The 17,869-nt window shown below is 49.0% G+C and overlaps 1 protein-coding gene across 6 annotated transcripts in view; it reads left to right on the top strand.

The window, feature by feature from the left end:
• Nucleotides 1-17,869, top strand: part of SASH1 (SAM and SH3 domain containing 1) — a 324,388-nt gene that overhangs the window by 174,448 nt on the left and 132,071 nt on the right. For 5 of the 6 annotated variants that reach the window (XM_051855276.2, XM_051855275.2, XM_070073463.1 and 2 more), the window contains exon 2: nucleotides 3,829-3,957. In XM_051855276.2, coding sequence (XP_051711236.2) covers nucleotides 3,829-3,957 — 129 coding nt within the window. Of the gene's footprint in view, nucleotides 1-3,828; nucleotides 3,958-12,209; nucleotides 12,229-17,869 lie in introns of those variants that run through there. The other variant, XM_070073462.1, reaches the window with a different exon arrangement.

Here is a 17,869-nt window from a genome sequence, read left to right as displayed (position 1 = left end):
TCTTGGAGGGTAGGGGCTTCAAGGCCCGCTGTTAAGCAACACACATTCGTTTGCCTTCCTTGGCATTTAAATCATCAAGACTGATGCAAGTGGTAATTAGGGGGACTTACTGCACATCTGGAAAGCGATTCGGGAAGCGTAGAGGCAGCTGTACGGCCCTGGTCTAAATCACTGTCTGCCGGGTGCCGTGCGAGGGCTGGCTACGGTGGCACATGGCAGGCTGTGAAATATTGGCCGTCTTGGGCCCCAGTGGAGTAAAACAGCTGCTTTCTTCCTCCTGAGCAACACATATATTTTTCAGGTCCCCAGATTTTGGAGGAGTGCCGAGTGGTGGGGAGTGGGGTGGGAAATTAAACTTTCCGCTAGAAAGAAAGCAAGTTTGCTCAGTAGCCCGAAGGCTTAAGAACGGAAGAGTTGACTTGGAAGGTGTTCTTAGGCTGTGTGAGAGAGGAGGGGGAAAGTAAAAGTGGCTTTGCAACAGAGCTTTGCAAAAGATTTTTTGTTTTTGTTGTTGCCTCGACATGGGAGACCTAGAAGAAGCTCCTGGTTCCTGGCTTTGCCCTGGATCCACAGGCCACCCTCACAAGGCAGCTCTGTTCTCTCTCTGTCTGCTGGGGGACAGAGCTAAGGAAAGGCCGGACTGCAGAGGTGAACGGCAGTGGGGAGGCTTTGCCTCCTGGAAGGCAAGCAAACACCTCTGGGTTAATGGAGGTGGTGCTCTTTAATCCTAGGAGCCGCACAGGTGCTTCCCTGAGTGGCCAGGACAGTTGTGGAGTCGAGCCCTTTGTTTGGAGGCTGGTACTTGGCTCTCATGGTCATGGTCATGGCTGCTGGTATCTGGCGGTCAGGGCACAGACCTCTACAGGAGCTGCTCTCCGCTCTCTGCTAAAGTTGCCTCCAGGGATTGACCCAGTTGTGTGTGTGTGTGTGTGTGTGTGTCTGGCAGGGGTGGTGGGGTGGGGGGCTGCTCTGCCTCTCATTTGGCTGTCATTGGAGATTGCCTGTTGCCATCTGTCTCCTCTCTGTTCTCCCAGTACGCATGCCCGGCTTCCTTTCTTAACCAGGGCAGGATAGGGCACTGTAAGCCAGGCTGGTATGTGGTGGGGTTACTCTGTAGAGTGGGTGGTGAGGGTGGTATGAAGGCCATGTCTCTGTGTAGCAAGGTCATTTTCATAGCTAGGACGGAGGCAGATGGGGCAAGGTGGCGTAAGGGGGCAGGGAGACCCAGGTAGGAGGTTGTGGCCACTGGGGCATGTGCTGTTGGGTTGGGATTAGCCAGAGCAGTGCTCAGCATCAGGATTCAACACGGTGTGTGTCAGGAACCCCCTTTCAGATACCTGGGCTGGCTTCCTTTCTCCCAGGAGGGATTCTCCTTGGGGCATCCTTTTTGGAGGCGGTACAGGGAGGGCTGGTAGGCTGACCTCCCTGAGCTTGTTTTCAGAGGGTCAGTGGCAGGTTTCCTTTTGCCTTGACTGTTGTTTCCCTAACTGACAGTTTGACAACAACATCTGGAACTGAAGGGTGGGTTCAGGACTGGCACTGTGGTGTAGTAGATTAAGCCTCCACTTTGTGGTGCTGGCATCCCATATGGGCACTGGTTCTAGTCCCAATTGCTCCTCCTCTGATCCAGCTCTCTACTGTGGCCTGGGAAAGCAGTAGAAGATGGCCCAAGTGCTTGGGCCCCTGCACCCCCGTGGGAGACCTGAAAGAAGCTCCTGACTCCTGGCTTTGGATCGGCACAGCTCTGGCCATTGTGGCCATTTGGGAAGTGAACCAGTGGATGGAAGACCTCTCTGTGTAACTCTGCCTCTCAAATAAATAAATAAAATCTTTTTTTGTTTAAAGATTTATTTATTTTATCTGAATGGCAGAGTTACAGAGAGGCAGAGGCAGAGAGAGAGAGAAGGAGAGGGAGAGAGAGAGGGAGAGAAATCCTCCATCCATTGGTTTTCTCCCCAAATGGATGCACTGGCTGGAGCTATGCTGATCAGAAGCCAGAAGCCTCTTCTGGGTCTCCCACGCAGGTGCAGGGGCCTGAGGACTTGGGCCATCTTCTACTGCTTTCCCAGGCCATAGCAGAGACCTGGATCTCTAACCTGCACCTGCACCGCAGGCAGCAGCCTCACTGACTACACCACAGCGCCGGGCCCCAGTAAATAAAATCATTAAAAAAAAAAAAAACCAAAAAGGTGGATTCCTCCCTCATCCGTGGCTGTGGTCTCAGCTATGCCTGTGTCGTGGACTTCGCCCAGACGTGTTCAGATGTTTAACGATCTCGCTGACCTTGTCCGCAGCTCTGCGCTAGGAACTGTGGAAGTGATTGCTTTACTGTGGAAGATGTTACTGCTGGGAAAGGAAGCATCTTTTCTGAAGAAATTGCTCTTCAGTTTCTGTTTCTCTTCCCCCTGAGATCTGTGATATGCAGAAGTGGGCAAGAGACGGCGGCTTGCGCTGGCCCAGGCTCTGACCAAGGTTGAAGTCTTAGCAGAAAGGCCCTGGGAGAAATCTCACCGCAAAGCTTGCTTGCGTCTTGGGCAGCTCTGAAGTGCTAGCCACGTGTCTCGGGGTGAGGCAGGGACACTGAGTAACCCAAGGGGCTGGGAGCAGTCTGGAAAATGAGGGGGTGACCTTTAAGTTGTCTCAAAGTTGTGTTTTCCTGGGTTGTCTTGGTGAAATCACATTTCTAGATTGTCTTCCCAGAGAGGGGACACATGGAGAGGGAAAACAGAGGCGAGAAGAGGAACTGTCTTTTAATGGATGAGTCGGAGAAGAAATGCATAGCTTACGGATGCACGCTGCATTTCTGTCGTCCCCTCCGAGTGTGAAATCTGTACAGCTTTTGCATCAGACATATTTCCCATGAACTTTCTGATGACCCCTGTATATGTGGATGTCAACTTCTTTTGCACTGCCGTTGTCTTATCTTCTAATTCCATTTCCACAGACTTTGTAATGTCCCATCTTACTTACTTGGGAATCCACTTCTGAAAGGGAGGCTCTTTAGCAGGAAGCAAGATCTTAGAGTGACTGTCAGCCAAGTAGATCCTGATCACTTCCTGTGTGCCGGGCAGACTGGACAAGCAGGCTGAGGTCTCATGTTTCACCTGGAGGTAGCCTCTCTTGTTATTCCAGTGTCACCAAGAGGTTAAGAAATGTGCCCAAGGTCACTCCCCCCGGGGGGGACTGCTTACTTGGGTGCCTGCCTCTGGGAAGGGACAAGTGACAGGTTTACTTATTTATTTGGGTGGATTTGCAATGTGTGCTCTTGCATCTGTACTTGGAATAACTAATGCGTAATAAGTCTAACAAATACTATGAATATTAATGACTACAATGATGAGTGGTGCATAGTAATGAACACTAGTGACTAATGAGTAAGATTTCCCACTTTTCCTGGAGAGCCAGTGAAGTATGTCTCAGATGCAATGATCCCTGTCGGGTGTCTGGGTCTCAGGCTCCTTTCAGATCTCTGGGAGGTGTGGGTTGAAGACCTTGGTGCCTTGGCATCAGACTGTCCTGGGTTAGAGACCTGGCCTTCTTACACGTTAGCCCTGGGATGGGGGTCAGAGCAGTCACTTAGCTTATCTGAGCTACTGTCTGCCCATTGATGCAATGAGGGAAAAAGAACAGGTCCCATCCCAGAGAGCTGTTCTGAGGATTCGGGGGCGTCATGGGTGAAATTTAGCCTGGCGCATGTCCACTGTGCAGTCAGCATTGGCCGTTCTTGCTGTAAGTGTTGGATAGGACTTGGCCGTGGGGTCTCTTGGAGGTGCACTGACCTGACTGCCTTTGTGTTTTTCCTGTCTTCCCCTTCCCCCTCCCTCTCAGGATGGTTCCCTGGGTAACATCGATGACCTGGCACAGCAGTATGCAGATTATTACAACACCTGCTTCTCTGACGTGTGCGAGAGGATGGAGGAGCTGCGCAAGCGGCGGGTTTCCCAGGACCTGGACGTGGTGAGTGCGTTGCCCTGGGCTGCCCTGCCCTTGGTCCTTCTCCCAGGCCTCGCTGAGCCTGGAGCCTCTGTGTGCTCACAGCTCTGCTCTTTTTTTTTTTTTTTTTTTTTTTTTTGACAGGCAGAGTGGACAGTGAGAGAGAGAGAGAGAGACAGAGAGAAAGGTCCTCCTTTTGCCGATGGTTCACCCTCCAATGGCCGCCGCAGCTGGCGCGCTGCGGCCGGCGCACCGCGCTGATCCGATGGCAGGAGCCAGGTGCTTCTCCCGGTCTCCCATGGGGTGCAGGGCCCAAGTACTTGGGCCATCCTCCACTGCACTCCCAGGCCACAGCAGAGGGCTGGCCTGGAAGAGGGGCAACCGGGACAGAATCCGATGCCCCGACCGGGACTAGAACCCGGTATGCCGGTGCCGCAAGGCAGAGGATTAGCCCAGTGAGCCGCGGCGCCGGCTCCTCTGCTCTTGTGCACCTGAAATTCAGGTCCCTGAAGGGCCAGCCTGCGTCTGTAGGTGACAAAGCAATGAGCATTGGCTGGGACACCATCATCACCCCAAAGACTGGATTTTTTTTTAAACTTTTTTAAAAAGATTATTTTTACGGGTGACCAGTGTGTGCTCTTGTTCATAGACCGTAAGCCCAAATTGTATTTAGCTGGTTCGTCTCATCTGTTCCTTCCTTTTTTCTTTTCTTCAAAAAAAAAAAAAAAAAAAAGCTAAAGCAGCAATAAATCGCCCATAATTGCTCACCTAGCAATAATCACCTGGATGTTTCAACAGTTCTCTCCATGTTTTCCTCAACATTTTAAATTGCAAGTGATTGCAAAGCAATCACTCACAGCCTTTTACGTAACATTTTACAATACTTCTTCCATGACATTGCAGTCTCTCTCTTCATGGTTGTATTCTCTTCTCACTTCTAGAGTGTTGAGATTCCTGTGGCCTTTATGTGTAGAAGTGGTAGAGCAGTCGGTGTGATAAATGATACTCTAGGTGCTTGCTGTGTAATCTGTACGAGTGCTGGTTACAATCTCTTACTGAAACTCCTGGGTGTATCCGAGTCAGTTTGCTACATACTGGATTCAGCTGAGGCCCCTGCTTTTCCCATTGTTTTGTTTTTGTTTTGCTGTGTTAGCCCAAGGAGCTCCTCAGGAAAAGGGGAAGGTGGGAGAAAAGGCCACCCCTCCCTGTCTCTTCACTCAGACCAACTCCTTTTGCACCTTGAATGCAGGGGGCTCCAGGGAGCTGTTTGGAATACCAGAGTCCCTCTGCCTTAAAAAAAAAAAAAAAAGTTGAAGATTGCTTACTCAATGAAATCTTTATCTATTTAAAAATGTTTCTATAAATGTAATTAGGATGGGAAAAAGAACAATAAAAAATTGACTAGTTTAGAACTAATTAAGATAAAGAATTTTTTTATTAATGAGTACTTTATTTTTAAAGATTTATTTATTTATCTGAAAGAGTAACAGAGAGATGAGGGAGAGATCTTCCATCATCTGGTTCATTCTCCAAATGACCCAGAGCCTAGAACTCCATCCATATCTCTCTCATGGGTGGCAGAGACACAAGCATTTGGGCCATATTCTGCTGCCTTCTCAGGCACAAGCAAGAAACCGAATTGGAGTTAGAGTGGCTGGGACTCAAACTGGCCCTCCAAAAGGATCGGATGTCGAAGCTTATCCCTATGTGTCTCCACACTGGCCCCATTAATGATTCATTTCATGTTACATCACCGGCTGGCATTGTGGTGTAATGGGTTAAGCCACCACTGGCAAAGGAGGCATCCTATGTGGGTGCCAGTTTGAGTCCCAGCTGTTCTATTTCTGATCCAGCTCTCTGCTATGGCCTGGGAAAAGCAGTGGAGGATGGCCCAAGTGCTTGGGCCCCTGCACCCCTGTGAGAGACCTGGAAGAAGCTCCTGGTCCTGGCTTTGGCCTGACTCAGCCTCTGTGCTTGCGGCCATTTGGGCAGTGAACCAACGGATGGAAGATCTCTGTATCTTTTCTCCCTTTCTCTCTGTAATGCTGCCTTTCATATAAATAAAACAATCCTTTTTAAAAAATTCATTTTATATTACTTCAAGGGACTGGTATTATTCAAGTGACCCAGCAAGTAGTTGAGTGCCACTGTGTGTGTTCCGTAAGTGGCTGTGACCTGCCTCCACCCCGATTCTGTCATTCTTAAAGGCTTTGCTTTCTTCCTTTAACTCGAACTAAGATTCCTGGGTCAGGAGTGCCATTGTAGGATAACTGCCAAATTCTCTTCCCTTTTTGTTTGCTGGTCCACACGGATGGGAATTAGTTTAATAGAGAAGTGTCCGTTGGGGCAGAGAGCCATTGTCCCAGGCGCCAGATACCTTGGCCAACACAGGGATTGTTTGTCCTGTGAGTGTCCCCTGACTTGGGTGAGTGGTGGGGTTATTTCCTTCTTCTTTTTTTTTTTTTTTTTTAACAAAGTAACCACATGCGTCAAAAGACTCACATGCCGTGCTAGAATTAATTAGGCTGTCTTATGTGGGGCCTAGTGGAAAAACTGTTTTCAGGGGTTGGCGTTTAGGGCGGTGGGTAAGAGGCTGCTTGGACTACCTTCCACATACAGTGCTGGGTTTGAGTCCTGGCTCTGACTCCAGCGTCCTGCTGATCTGCATCCTGGGAGGCGGCGGCCGGCGACTCAGATAGCGAGCTTCCTGCCGCCCACGTGGGAGACCTGGATTGAGTTCCCAGCTTGTGGCTTTGGCCTGGCCCCGCTCAAGCTGTTGCAGACAGTTGGGGACCGGCAGATGGGAGATTTCTGTCTGCCTTTGAAATAAATGAAATCATAAATTATGAAAAACTTTGAGATTCTTTCATTTTGGCAGTATTGCCACAATTAGAGTTTTACACGAAATTCTTGAATATTGCAAGTCTGGTGGCAAGTTTTTTGGCCTCCTCGACATTTCATTGTTTAAGGAGATGTGAATTAGTGCTCTGTTGAGAATTACAGCAGACTGAAGGTTGGGGTGACCATAAGGACCCCACGGTGTTTTGGGAACATCGAAGGCAGCTTCTAGGTCAGAAGCAAGGCTGCCTGTTGGTGAGATAAATACCTCCTCCTCTGTAAACAGGTGGGCCTGATTTGGTGCGCTCTGTTCCAGAGCTGCCAAACACCGTCTAAGGGGAACAGTGCACCACATGGCCGTAATTAGTTCTCATCAGAGGCGCAAGAATGCGGTGGTGGGGAAAGCTGATGGGAGCTGATTCCAGCCAGACTGCAGCTTGTCTACTCCTTAATTGTGGTTAGCAAGGAAAGTAAGATCCTGGATTGGCATATGCAGTTTCTCTATGAAATCCCAAGTAAGTGGCAGAGGGAAAGAAACCTGGAAGCTCAGGTTGCATGGTGTGTGTTTCCCGGGTTGGTCATAGGCATCAGGTCTCCTAAAGTCTATGTTAACAAGGTTTTCTTTTTTTTCCAATTTAAATTTTTTATTTTATTTGGAAGGCAGAAAGAGAGCATGTTGTTCGGGGTAGGGGCGGTGGTAGGAGAAAAAGGGAGAGGAAGGTCTTTTATCCACTGTTACACTCCTCACATGCCTGTAATGGCTGGGGCTGGGCCATGCTGAAGGCAGGAGGCAGGACTTCAATCTGGGTCTCCCATACGGGTGGCAGGGAACCAAGCACCGACCCATCACCTGCTGCCTGTCAGGGTGCACATGGGCAGGAGGTGAAGCCAGGGCTGAAACCCAGCTTCTCTGATATGGGATGTGCATGTCCCAACGGATGTCCCAGCCGCTCCACCAAATGCCAACCCCTAACGTCAGCATTAGATGTGCTTTGAGTTTATCCGTCCTGTAGGCCATGTGTGCAACATCAGCAACTTAGTGAAAGTTCCCTCCAACTTTGTAACCTTCCCTTTTATTGCCTCTGAATTTTGCTTGGTTGAGACTTTGAATTCTGTTTTTTGGCAACAAGGCAAAATGCTTGCCTGCTGGGCTGGTGGAGTGGCTTGGGGTCCGAGGACTTGTGAGTGGGTATTTTCCATGTTAACGAGCAGCTCTGTCTAAGCTGGTGTGACATGGCTTTGGGAAGGAGGGAATTGGGACACATTAGGAACCTACTGTGTCTATAGGAGGACAAGGAACATTGTGTTCACTGTGCCTGCTCTAGAACCAGTCATTTAGAGGCAGCTTTAAGTAAGGAGACTTGGGGCTAATGAGTTGACTTGGTTGATGACATTGTTTCACTTCAAATGCTCCCTGTACATTTTGGGGATTAAGGAGATATTCTGTAGAAAGAAAAAGAGGGGCAGGCACTGTGGTGCAGCGGTTAAAGCCGCTACCTGTAGTGCAAGCATCCCATATGGGCAACAGTTTGAGTCTCGGCTGCTCCACTTCCAATCCCGCTCGCTGCTGTGGCCTGGGAAAGCAGTAAAAGATGGCCCAAGTCCTTGGGCCCCTGCACCCATGTGGGAGACCCAGAAGAAGCTGCTGGTTCCTGGCTTCAGATCAGCGCAGCTCTGGCTGTTGAGGCCATCTGGGGAGTGAACCAGGGATGTAAGACCTCTCTCTCTCTCCCTCTGCTTCTCTGTAACTCTGCCTTTCAAATAAATATATCAATCTTAAAAAAAAGGAAGGATTTAGATATTTGTGTTTGGCTTTAGAAAGTCAAGAACCACATTGTCCTTAAAAGCTAATTACTGGCCAGCGCCGCAGCTCACTAGGCTAATCCTCCGCCTGCGGCGCCGGCACACCGGGTTCTAGTCCTGGTCGGGGTGCTAGATTCTGTCCCGGTTGCCCCTCTTCCAGTCCAGCTCTCTGCTGTGGCCCGGGAGTGCAGTGGAGGATGGCCCAAGTGCTTGGGCCCTGCACCCACATGGGAGACCAGGAGAAGCACCTGGCTCCTGGCTTCGGATCAGTGTAATGCGCCGGCCGCGGCGGCCATTGGAGGGTGAACCAACGGCAAAAAGGAAGACCTTTCTCTCTGTCTCTCTCTCTCACTGTCCACTCTGCCTGTCAAAAAAAAAAAAAAAAGGGCAAAAAAGCTAATAACTTGTCAATGGAAGAACAAGCCAACCCCCAAATTACTTGTGAAGGGAAGAACAAACGTGCCCACAGGGATGCTTGACTTAACACTGAGAAAGAAGAGGTTTCGGTGATAATGCTAGTAACTAGCTCTCTGATCTGATGTCAGGCCACTTCTCGGGGACCTAATCGCCTGGATCTGGCTGCACTCGATGGCAGGTCTCTGGGGCGGCTTAGTGTTGATGAAGGAAACAGAGGGTATGGATGGGTGTGAATCCAGCAGCACAAACAGGGATTGTGTCTCCAATATAAAGTGATAGGTGAGTTTTTATTTAGTGTCAGTTGGGCCTCGAAGGAATGCTGGGTTTGGAGCACCCTGCCTTGGCCTTTGCCAGGGAAATGGGACGGTACTGCTAGTGCACGGCGGAGAAATTGCCCACATCTCCTCGCATCTGGCTGGTCCCTGAGCATCCTGCATTTCATTGGCTGGGAGAAGCTGCAGTCAGAAATGACAGGAACTCTCCAAGGCCCCAGTAGGTCTGCCTCTAGTGTTGGGAATTCTGACATCTGCCAAAGAAACTTGGTGGCCAGGGAAGGGATGCACTGTGGGTGGCTGCTTAGTACTGGCACTGCCAGCCTCCTTGGTGTCTTAGAGGTTGAATCTCCTTGGGTCTTGGCAAACAACAGTTCATGTGGTTGTTGGTTTGCTACAGGGCTGGCAGAGGTGTCCCCACCTACGGCAACACAGCATTCATGGTGACACATTCATTGCAGCCAAAGCCAGGGCTGGCCTTAGTGCCAAGTCCTTATCACGATTGTGTGTGTACAAGGAAAGTTGAGCCTGGGCAGAGACTCAGCCAGGTCTTTACGGATCGGAAATGTCAATAAAAGCATTGCGTGTTTCGTGGGAAATGGGATAATAGAACCATTGTCCAAGGCGTGTAGGAGTGACGCTGGAATCCAAGTGCTATTCCTTGGAATTTGCCTAGTTTGATTTTTCCAGATTACCTTTTAGTAAATTAGTCTTTCCAGATAATGAAATATGTCCAGATGGAGTTCTGCACTAAGAGGCGCTAGGAACAGTTTCTGCCATGACTAGTGTTCATTCTTGGGGCTTTTTAGACTGTCTCCGGCTCCCACCCCCAACCCCAGTCAGGAATCTCAGCCCCTGGGCAGCTTGGTGGCAAAAGGGCCGGAGTCGGGGTGTCCAACAGACCCAGGTGACACTCTGTCTCTGGAATACCCGAAGCGTTAGTGTGTTTTCTGTTGCTGTAGCAAAATGCCTGAGAGTCAGCATTTACAAAGAAGAGAGGTTTACATAGCTCACAGTATAGGAGGCTGAAAGTCCAAGTTCAGGCACCCTCCCCCCCCATTGATTCCGCCTCCCCTGAGGGTCTCACGGTGGGTGGTACTCTGGCAGGACCAGAAGCCGGAGAGGAAGGAGGCCAGTCCCACTCTTTTCCCAATGACCTTCTGGCAGCCCTGCTCATGACCTCACCCTCTTCAAGTAACGTCACCACGCTGGGACCACACTTCCCACACAGGAGCCTTTGGGGACACCCACTCAAACCACATCCAAACCCAGGCACCTGGCAACTTCATCACCTTTTAAAGCTCCAATTTCCCCATCTGCAAAGTAAGGGTTAAAAAAAATCTCATAAAGTTACTCTGAGAATGAAATGGAGAAACTATTATTGCTAGTGACCTAGCACTCTTTTTTTTTTTTTTTTTTTTTTAATTTGAAAGTCAGAGTTAAACAGAGAGAGAAGGAGAGGCATAGAGAGAGGTCTTCCATCTGCTGGTTCACCCCCAATTGGCTGCAACGGCTGGAGCTGTACCAATCTGAAGCCAGGAGCCAGGAGCTTCTTCCGGGTCTCCCATGTGGTGCAGGGGCACAAGTACTTGGGCCATCTTCTACTGCTTTCCCATAGCAGAGAGCTACATTGGAAGTAGAGCAGCTGGGACTCAAACTGGTGCCCATATGGCACACTGACACTGCAGGCGGCGTCTCTACCCGCTATGCCACAGCCCCAACCCCAACCTAACACCATTCTTTTCTTTTCCTTCCTTGGTCTTCCTAGTGCAGAAATCCCTATAGTGATGCTGGAGAGTATTTGTTGTTTGCATTTCATTATTATTTATTTCCAAGAGTGCAAGGATTATTTTTTGTGACTTTTGGGAAATTTCAAACATACAAAACCAGTTTAGTATAATGAACTTCCTGTGCCTATTACCCAGTTTCAACAGTTACCCTCATTCTGCCTTTCCTGGTTCATCTTATTCCCTACTCCACTCTTTATTTTTTTTTTTTTTTAAGATTTTATTTATTTATTTGAAAGGCAAAGTTACAAAGGAAGAGAGACAGTATGAGAGAGAGGGGTCGTCCATCCACCGGTTCACTCCCCAAATGGCTGCAACAGCTGGAGCTGAGCTGATCCAAAACCAGGAGCCAGGAGCATCCTCTGGGTCTCCCTTGTGGGTGGCAGGGGCTCAAGGACTTGAGTCATCTCTGCTGCCTTCCCAGGAGCATAAACAGGTAGCTGGATCTGAACTGGAGCAGTGGACTCTTGAACCAGTGCTCATAAGGGATGCTGGCATTGTAGGCAGTGGCTTATCCCCCTGTGCCTCAATGCTGGCCTCTGTGTGCAGCTTTTGTTTTGTTTTATTCACTGCTCTTTATGGTTGGCTACAGAGAGCAAAGCATGTGGGAAGCAGGCTTCCCGTACATTTGAGCTCCCTGACTATTGGAGAAAATGATAAGAGAAGTGAGGCTAGCCCTGGCTCGTGGGTCCCCAGAGGACAAATAGACCCCCCGAGTTCCTGTTCCCATTTTTCAAGGATAAGAATGAGAACCGCGCTGCCTTTTACGGCGCGTTATCTTGCCAAAGCCCAGTTGTCGCTCCGAGGGGTGTTTGTTTCCGTTCCGTGCGTTTTGTGGTAACTGATGTTATTCTCTAGCTTGGCGCCCCTGTTCCCTTGCAGATTGCAATCGCAATCCGTGGGCATCAGTGGCGAGTCTGACCCGCATTCTGCTGTGGGGCTCGACACTTGATGGCCCCAAACACTGAGGCTTTATGTCCTCAGCCAGATGGCAAATGCAGTTCTGTGCGGCGGCTCTTCTCACACAAAGTCGCGTTTGTATTTCAGTGCCCAGCCCCGATTTAGTCAGCAGTTTTTGTGCACGGCGCTGGGTGAGCATAGACATCCGCACATTTCTTGGTGCTGGATTCGATCTTGGTATCCCAAGAAGGTTTTCACGCAAGTTGCACTTGGCTCAGGTGAGTTTTGGCCTCCTTACACTCAGACCCTTCGTGGGCTCCTTGTGCAGTACTGGGAACCAGCCGGTTGCTTGTGTCTTGCGTGGAGAAGTCTATGGGGAGGGTGTTTGGTGCAGAAGTTGAAAATGCCACGTGGGATGCCCACATCCCATATTGGAGTGCTTGGGTTGCTCAGGTCCAGGCAGTGGCTCCTGTTTCCAGCTTCCTGCTCATGTACATCTTAGGGGACAGCAGGTGATGGCTCAAGTGCTTGCGTTCCTTGCCAGTCACGTGGGAGACCCAGATTGAATTGCAGGTTCCTGGCTTCAACCTGGCCCAGCCCCAGCTGCTCTGGGCATTTGGGGAATGAACCAGAAGATGGAAGCCATGTGTCTGTGTGTCTGTCTGCGTCTCTCTCTCTCTGCCCCTCCCACAGTGTTCTTCCCTGTAACCAACCTCAGCTTCATTTACATTTTTTGCTCCTGACTGATTTTTGTTTGTTTTGCTTTAATAAAACAGAATATGCCTGGGGGAATTAAAAACCAAAATAGCACACTGCTTAAAACACAACTGCTTGCCAGGAAGGGCAAAGCCTTGGCTTTGTTGCTGTTTCCATTTCCATATGACAGAGAGTTCCTAGCTGTGAGACTGGCGCTGGATGGGGAGAGAAGCCAAGAAGCGAGTACAAGAGGCCACTTTGATGACAGAAGCCAGGGCTCGGGCGAGGAGAGGAGCTCTGTTGTTTCTGGAATCCGGAGCTTTCAGAGGGTGAATGAGGCCCAGGCTAGGTGCCTTTTTGCAACCCTAGGCTATTAAAAACTGGTTACCAAAATTGTAGTGTGATCTAGATGTTTACATTTAACAATTAAACACTTTCACCATGGAAGATTACGGTATAATTTATTGGTGCTAATCACAAGCTAATCATAGGCTATTTAAAAATGTTAATTTGTAGCATACTAGAGGCAATGTGGTCTTCATGGGAGACAATTTTTTTCCTAATGTTTATTTTTTTTTTCCATCTACTTGAAAGGCAGAGTGACACAGAGATGTGACATCTACTGGTTCGCTTGCTAAATGCCAGGGTTGGGCCAGGCCAAAGCCAGGAGCCTGGATCTCCCACAGGGGTGGCAGGGACCCAAGCACTTGAACCATCAAGTGTGATGAATGCTTGACTTTTTTCCAGGACTTAGCTGAGTTTCTGTGGTCGTGTCTACCCTCATTTGGTGATGCCGGCTGTCTGAAGACCCTTGGGGAAGACTAAGTGGCTCAGGCCACGTGGCCCACGTGTCCTCCAGGGCCCTGCCTGGGGCAAGAGAAGGGTTGGCTTTTGGAATGGAATTAGACAGATGCATGCAGGGCCCAGCCTGGAGGTCAGCTGGGGCAGAGCTTAGGAGCCCTTCTTGGTGTTGGCACGCATGCCTGACCTTGGACTCCTGGTCTCTATTTGGACTGGCCTCCCACCACAGCCCTGGTGCCTCCAAGAGACACAGGGCAGGAAGAATGGATTCTTGGATCACCAAGTGCACCGCCTGAAGCTTTCTTTGGCCACTTCTTCCCAGACCTGTACAACCGCTTCACCAGTATGTTTTGATTTGAAGCTGTCTTTTCTTTCACTTTGAAACATTTCACAAAAAAAAAGAAAGCACACTGGTAAAATGCTAAGCTGATTTATTTGGTGCAGTTGGTTCAGTGATTCTGGATTTTCTTTTTTCTTTCTTTCTTTTTTTTTGACAGGCAGAGTTAGTGTGAGAGAGAGAGAGAGACAGAGAGAAAGGTCTTCCTTTTTCCATTGGTTTACCCCCCAAATGGCTGTTATGGACAGCGCGCTGCGCAGATCCGAAGCCAGGAGCCAGGTGCCTCCTCCTGGTCTCCCATGCGGGTGCAGGGCCCAAGCACTTGGGCCATCCTCCACTGCCTTCCCGGGCCACAGCAGAGAGCTGGACTGGAAGAGGAGCAACCGGGACAGAATCCGGAGCCCCGACCGGGACCAGAACCCGGTGTGCCGGTGCCGCAGGCGAAAGATTAGCCTAGTGAGCAGCGGCGCCGGCCCTGGATTTTCAACTTGATGTTCAGCGCCAGGAAGGACACAATCTATTACCGTGGTCACTTAGGAAAATACATGTCTGTACCCTTAGAGCACAGCTCCTGTCTTTCCTTCTGTGTTTCACTGTAGTACTCAAAATCAGGTTCCAGCTTTTTTGGTTCCCTTGATCTCTCAATCCATGCCTTAGAAATGCTTTAATTTGGCAACTCTAGCAGTGCTTTCATACACTTAAAAAAAAAAGGATTTGTTTATTTATTTGAAGAGTAGAACAACAGAGAAAGAGGGGGAGACCAAGATCTTTCATTTGTGGATTCATTTACCCAATGGTCGCAGCAGCCAGCCATGTACCAGGTTGAAGCCAGGAACCTGGAACTCTATCCGGCTCTCCCATGCACCTGCAGGGTCTCAAGTACTTGGGCCATTTTCTGCTGCCTTCCCAAACACATTAGCTAGCAGGCAGCTGGACCAGCAGCAGAGGAGCTGACCCTGACACCGGCAGAGAGACAGTGAAAGAGACCTTCCATTCACTGGTTCACTCCCCACTGGCACTCCGATATAGGATGCTCCGATATGTCACTCCGATATGTCACAAGGGGCGGCTAAATCAATGGCGCCACCGTGCTGGCCCCTAGCAGTGGTTTCAGAATTCAGGTTTAGCAATAAGCCACCTGCTTCCATCTCTAGCATTCTGAAGTCTGTGCACACATTACTTCATTATAAGGGATAGTTTGGGAGACTTTCCGGGATTATTTAGAATATGAAGATGTTCTACATTTTTGCTCCGGCAATGCCATCCATCTCGTGGGCCCGGCAGAAGCTGATGGGACTTAATCAAAAATAAATCAAGAACAAGTCCAAACCGAATTGGCAGCACATCATGAATATTCGTGAACATCTGGATGTGTTGGGCAGCATTTTTTTTTTTTTTAATGCATGCGACAGCAGAGACATGGCTTCTTAACAAAGATGCCAAAAGGAAGACGGATCCCCATCTGTGATTTCAAAGGGTGTTTTTGTTTGTGGACGACCTTGCTCCTCAGGGTGTGGGTTTCTCTTTTCCAAGATATTCCTTTGATCTCTTCCATCTTTCAGACTCTATTTTGGTATTTTATCTCAATTCTTCATTGGAGTCAGTCGCTTGACTAAAGAAGATTAAACATTTCTTTCTAAGGGAGCATTTTCACTTCAGCAAAAATGGGCTGTTTTGTACTTCTGAACCATCTTGTACGTGCTGGTGACAGGATCCTCGTCGCCGTCCTCGGTGTGTCTTCCCTTCTGCAGAGCGCCTCACTGCCTAAGGTCCGAGTGAGCGCTCGAAGGCTGCTGTAATACCCGTGATGGTCGCGATCACAGAAGTGGCGTTTTTGACGCACATTTGAGTTGAGGCATCTCATATGTCTGCTGCCTTCGGTAGTTCTCTAAGAACCCCGCACGGTGGAGGATAGTCATCTTTGCATTTCAGCCGGGCCGAGGCAGAAAGCAATGCTCCCGAGAGGCAGTGGTGTAGCCTGGTTGGGGAGACCTGGTCCGCCACACCTGCCAGCCTGGACCTGCACTGCAAGGAGTGTCAGTGACTGATGGGGTTGTCGTGAAGGTGAAATAAGAGGATGTGTGTGGCACGCTGGGCATGGTTCCTGGGTACATGCTAGAGCTCAGTGAGAACATACAATAAATATTACTGTTTTTTAAAATTAAAAAATGATTTGAAAGGGAGAGTGACAGAGAGGGAGAGACAGTGAGAGAAAGAGACCTTCCATTCATTGGTTCACTCCCGAAATGGCTGCAATGGCCAGGGCTGCTAGGCCAGGCTGAAGCCAGGAGCCTTGAACTCCACCTGGGTCTCCCATGTAGATGGCACAAGCCCAGGCACTTTGGCCATCTTCCAGGTGCATGAGCAGGGAGCTGGATTGGGAGCAGAGCAGCTGGAGCTCAAAGCTGATACTCTTTTATGGGCTGCATGCAGCAGCTTAAACTGCTGTGCCCCAACACTGACCACTATTGTTGCTATTTCTAGTAGAAATACTAGTTATTGAGAAGACTACTAATCATAAAATCACAACTTATTAAAACTGGTAGCTAGTGTCAGAGATAGGATTTGAATCCAAGAGATGATGGCTATATTCTTTGACTCCTCCCAGGCTACCAACCTTGAATTTTCTTCTTAGGAGATTCCTCAGCGCCTCTCAGGAGAGCCCATGATATCTATTTTTTTTTTTAAAGATTATTTATTTGAAAGTCAGAATTACACACACACACACACACACACACACACAGAGGAGAGGTAGAGAGAAAGAGGCCATCCACTGGTTCACTCCCCAGTTGGCTGCAACAGCTGGAGCTGTGCCGATCCAAAGCCAAGAGCTTCTTCTGGGTTTCTCACATGGGTGCAGGGGCCCAAGGACTTGGGCCATCTTCTACTGCTTTCCCAGGCCATAGCAGAGAGCCACATTGGAAGTAGAACAGCTGGGATTCGAACCAGCGCCCATATGGGATGCCAGCACTGCAAGCGGCGGCTTTACCTGCTACGCCACAGCACCGGCCCCTCATGATGTCTTGATGTGCAGATTAATCTATGTGCTTGCAATGCAAAAGGGCAATAGTAAAAAGTATAATTTACTGTAAAAATACTAATATAAAATTACTTTTATTGTACAAATTATGATACCCATAACAATTTTTAAAAATTCCTTAAAATAGAATTTTTAAATCTTCAGTACACATTTCCAAAAGATAGCATTTGAATTGATATTTGAATTGATAGCATTGAATTGAATTTCTCTTCCCTCTCTTGCCTTGCATATGCACATTCCTTCACATATGAACATGCATGATATTTTACCAATCTCAGATTCAGCAGCAAATTAAAAGAGAGTTTGTTACCAGAGAGAGTCATCTATATTGGTAAGAAATGTTAGCATTTTTAAAACAGATAAAACAAGTCCAACACCCAAAGCCAGGACTGTTAGAAGAGGGACAAACAAACAACTTAACATACTTTATAATTCTTTTTTTTAATTCATTTTTTAAATTTTTATTTATTTTTTGACAGGCAGAGTGGACAGGGAGAGAGAGAGAGACAGAGAGAAAGGTCTTCCTTTTGCCTTTGGTTCACCCTCCAATGGCTGCCGCAGCCGGTGCGCTGCGGCTGGCGCACCGCGCTGATCCGAAGGCAGGAGCCAGGTGCTTCTCCTGGTCTCCCATGAGGTGCAGGGCCCAAGCATTTGGGCCATCCTCCACTGCACTCCCTGGCCACAGCAGAGAGCTGGCCTGGAAGAGGGGCAACCGGGACAGAATCTGGCGCCCCGACCGGGACTAGAACCCGGTGTGCCGGTGCCACAGGCGGAGTATTAGCCTAGTGAGTCACGGCACCCGCCGGCCACTTTATAATTCTTTATTTTAGTTAAAAAAAATTAATGAGAGAGGCAGAGAGAATGAGACAGAGAGAAAGAAAGAACTCCCATCAGCTCATTCACACCCCAGTTGGCTGCAAGTCTCTAAAACAGGGATGGAACCAAGAGTTTGAGACACACTCCAGGACTCCTATGTCAGGGACCCAACTACTAGAACCATCACCACTGCCTTCCAGGGTCTGCATTAGCAGGAAGCTGGAATCAG

This window comes from Oryctolagus cuniculus, chromosome 5 (assembly GCF_964237555.1).
Source record: "Oryctolagus cuniculus chromosome 5, mOryCun1.1, whole genome shotgun sequence".
Classification (NCBI taxonomy): Eukaryota; Metazoa; Chordata; class Mammalia; order Lagomorpha; family Leporidae; genus Oryctolagus; species Oryctolagus cuniculus.
The sequence above is the reverse complement of the archived record's forward strand: the minus strand, read 5'-3'. Positions and strand labels throughout refer to the sequence as shown.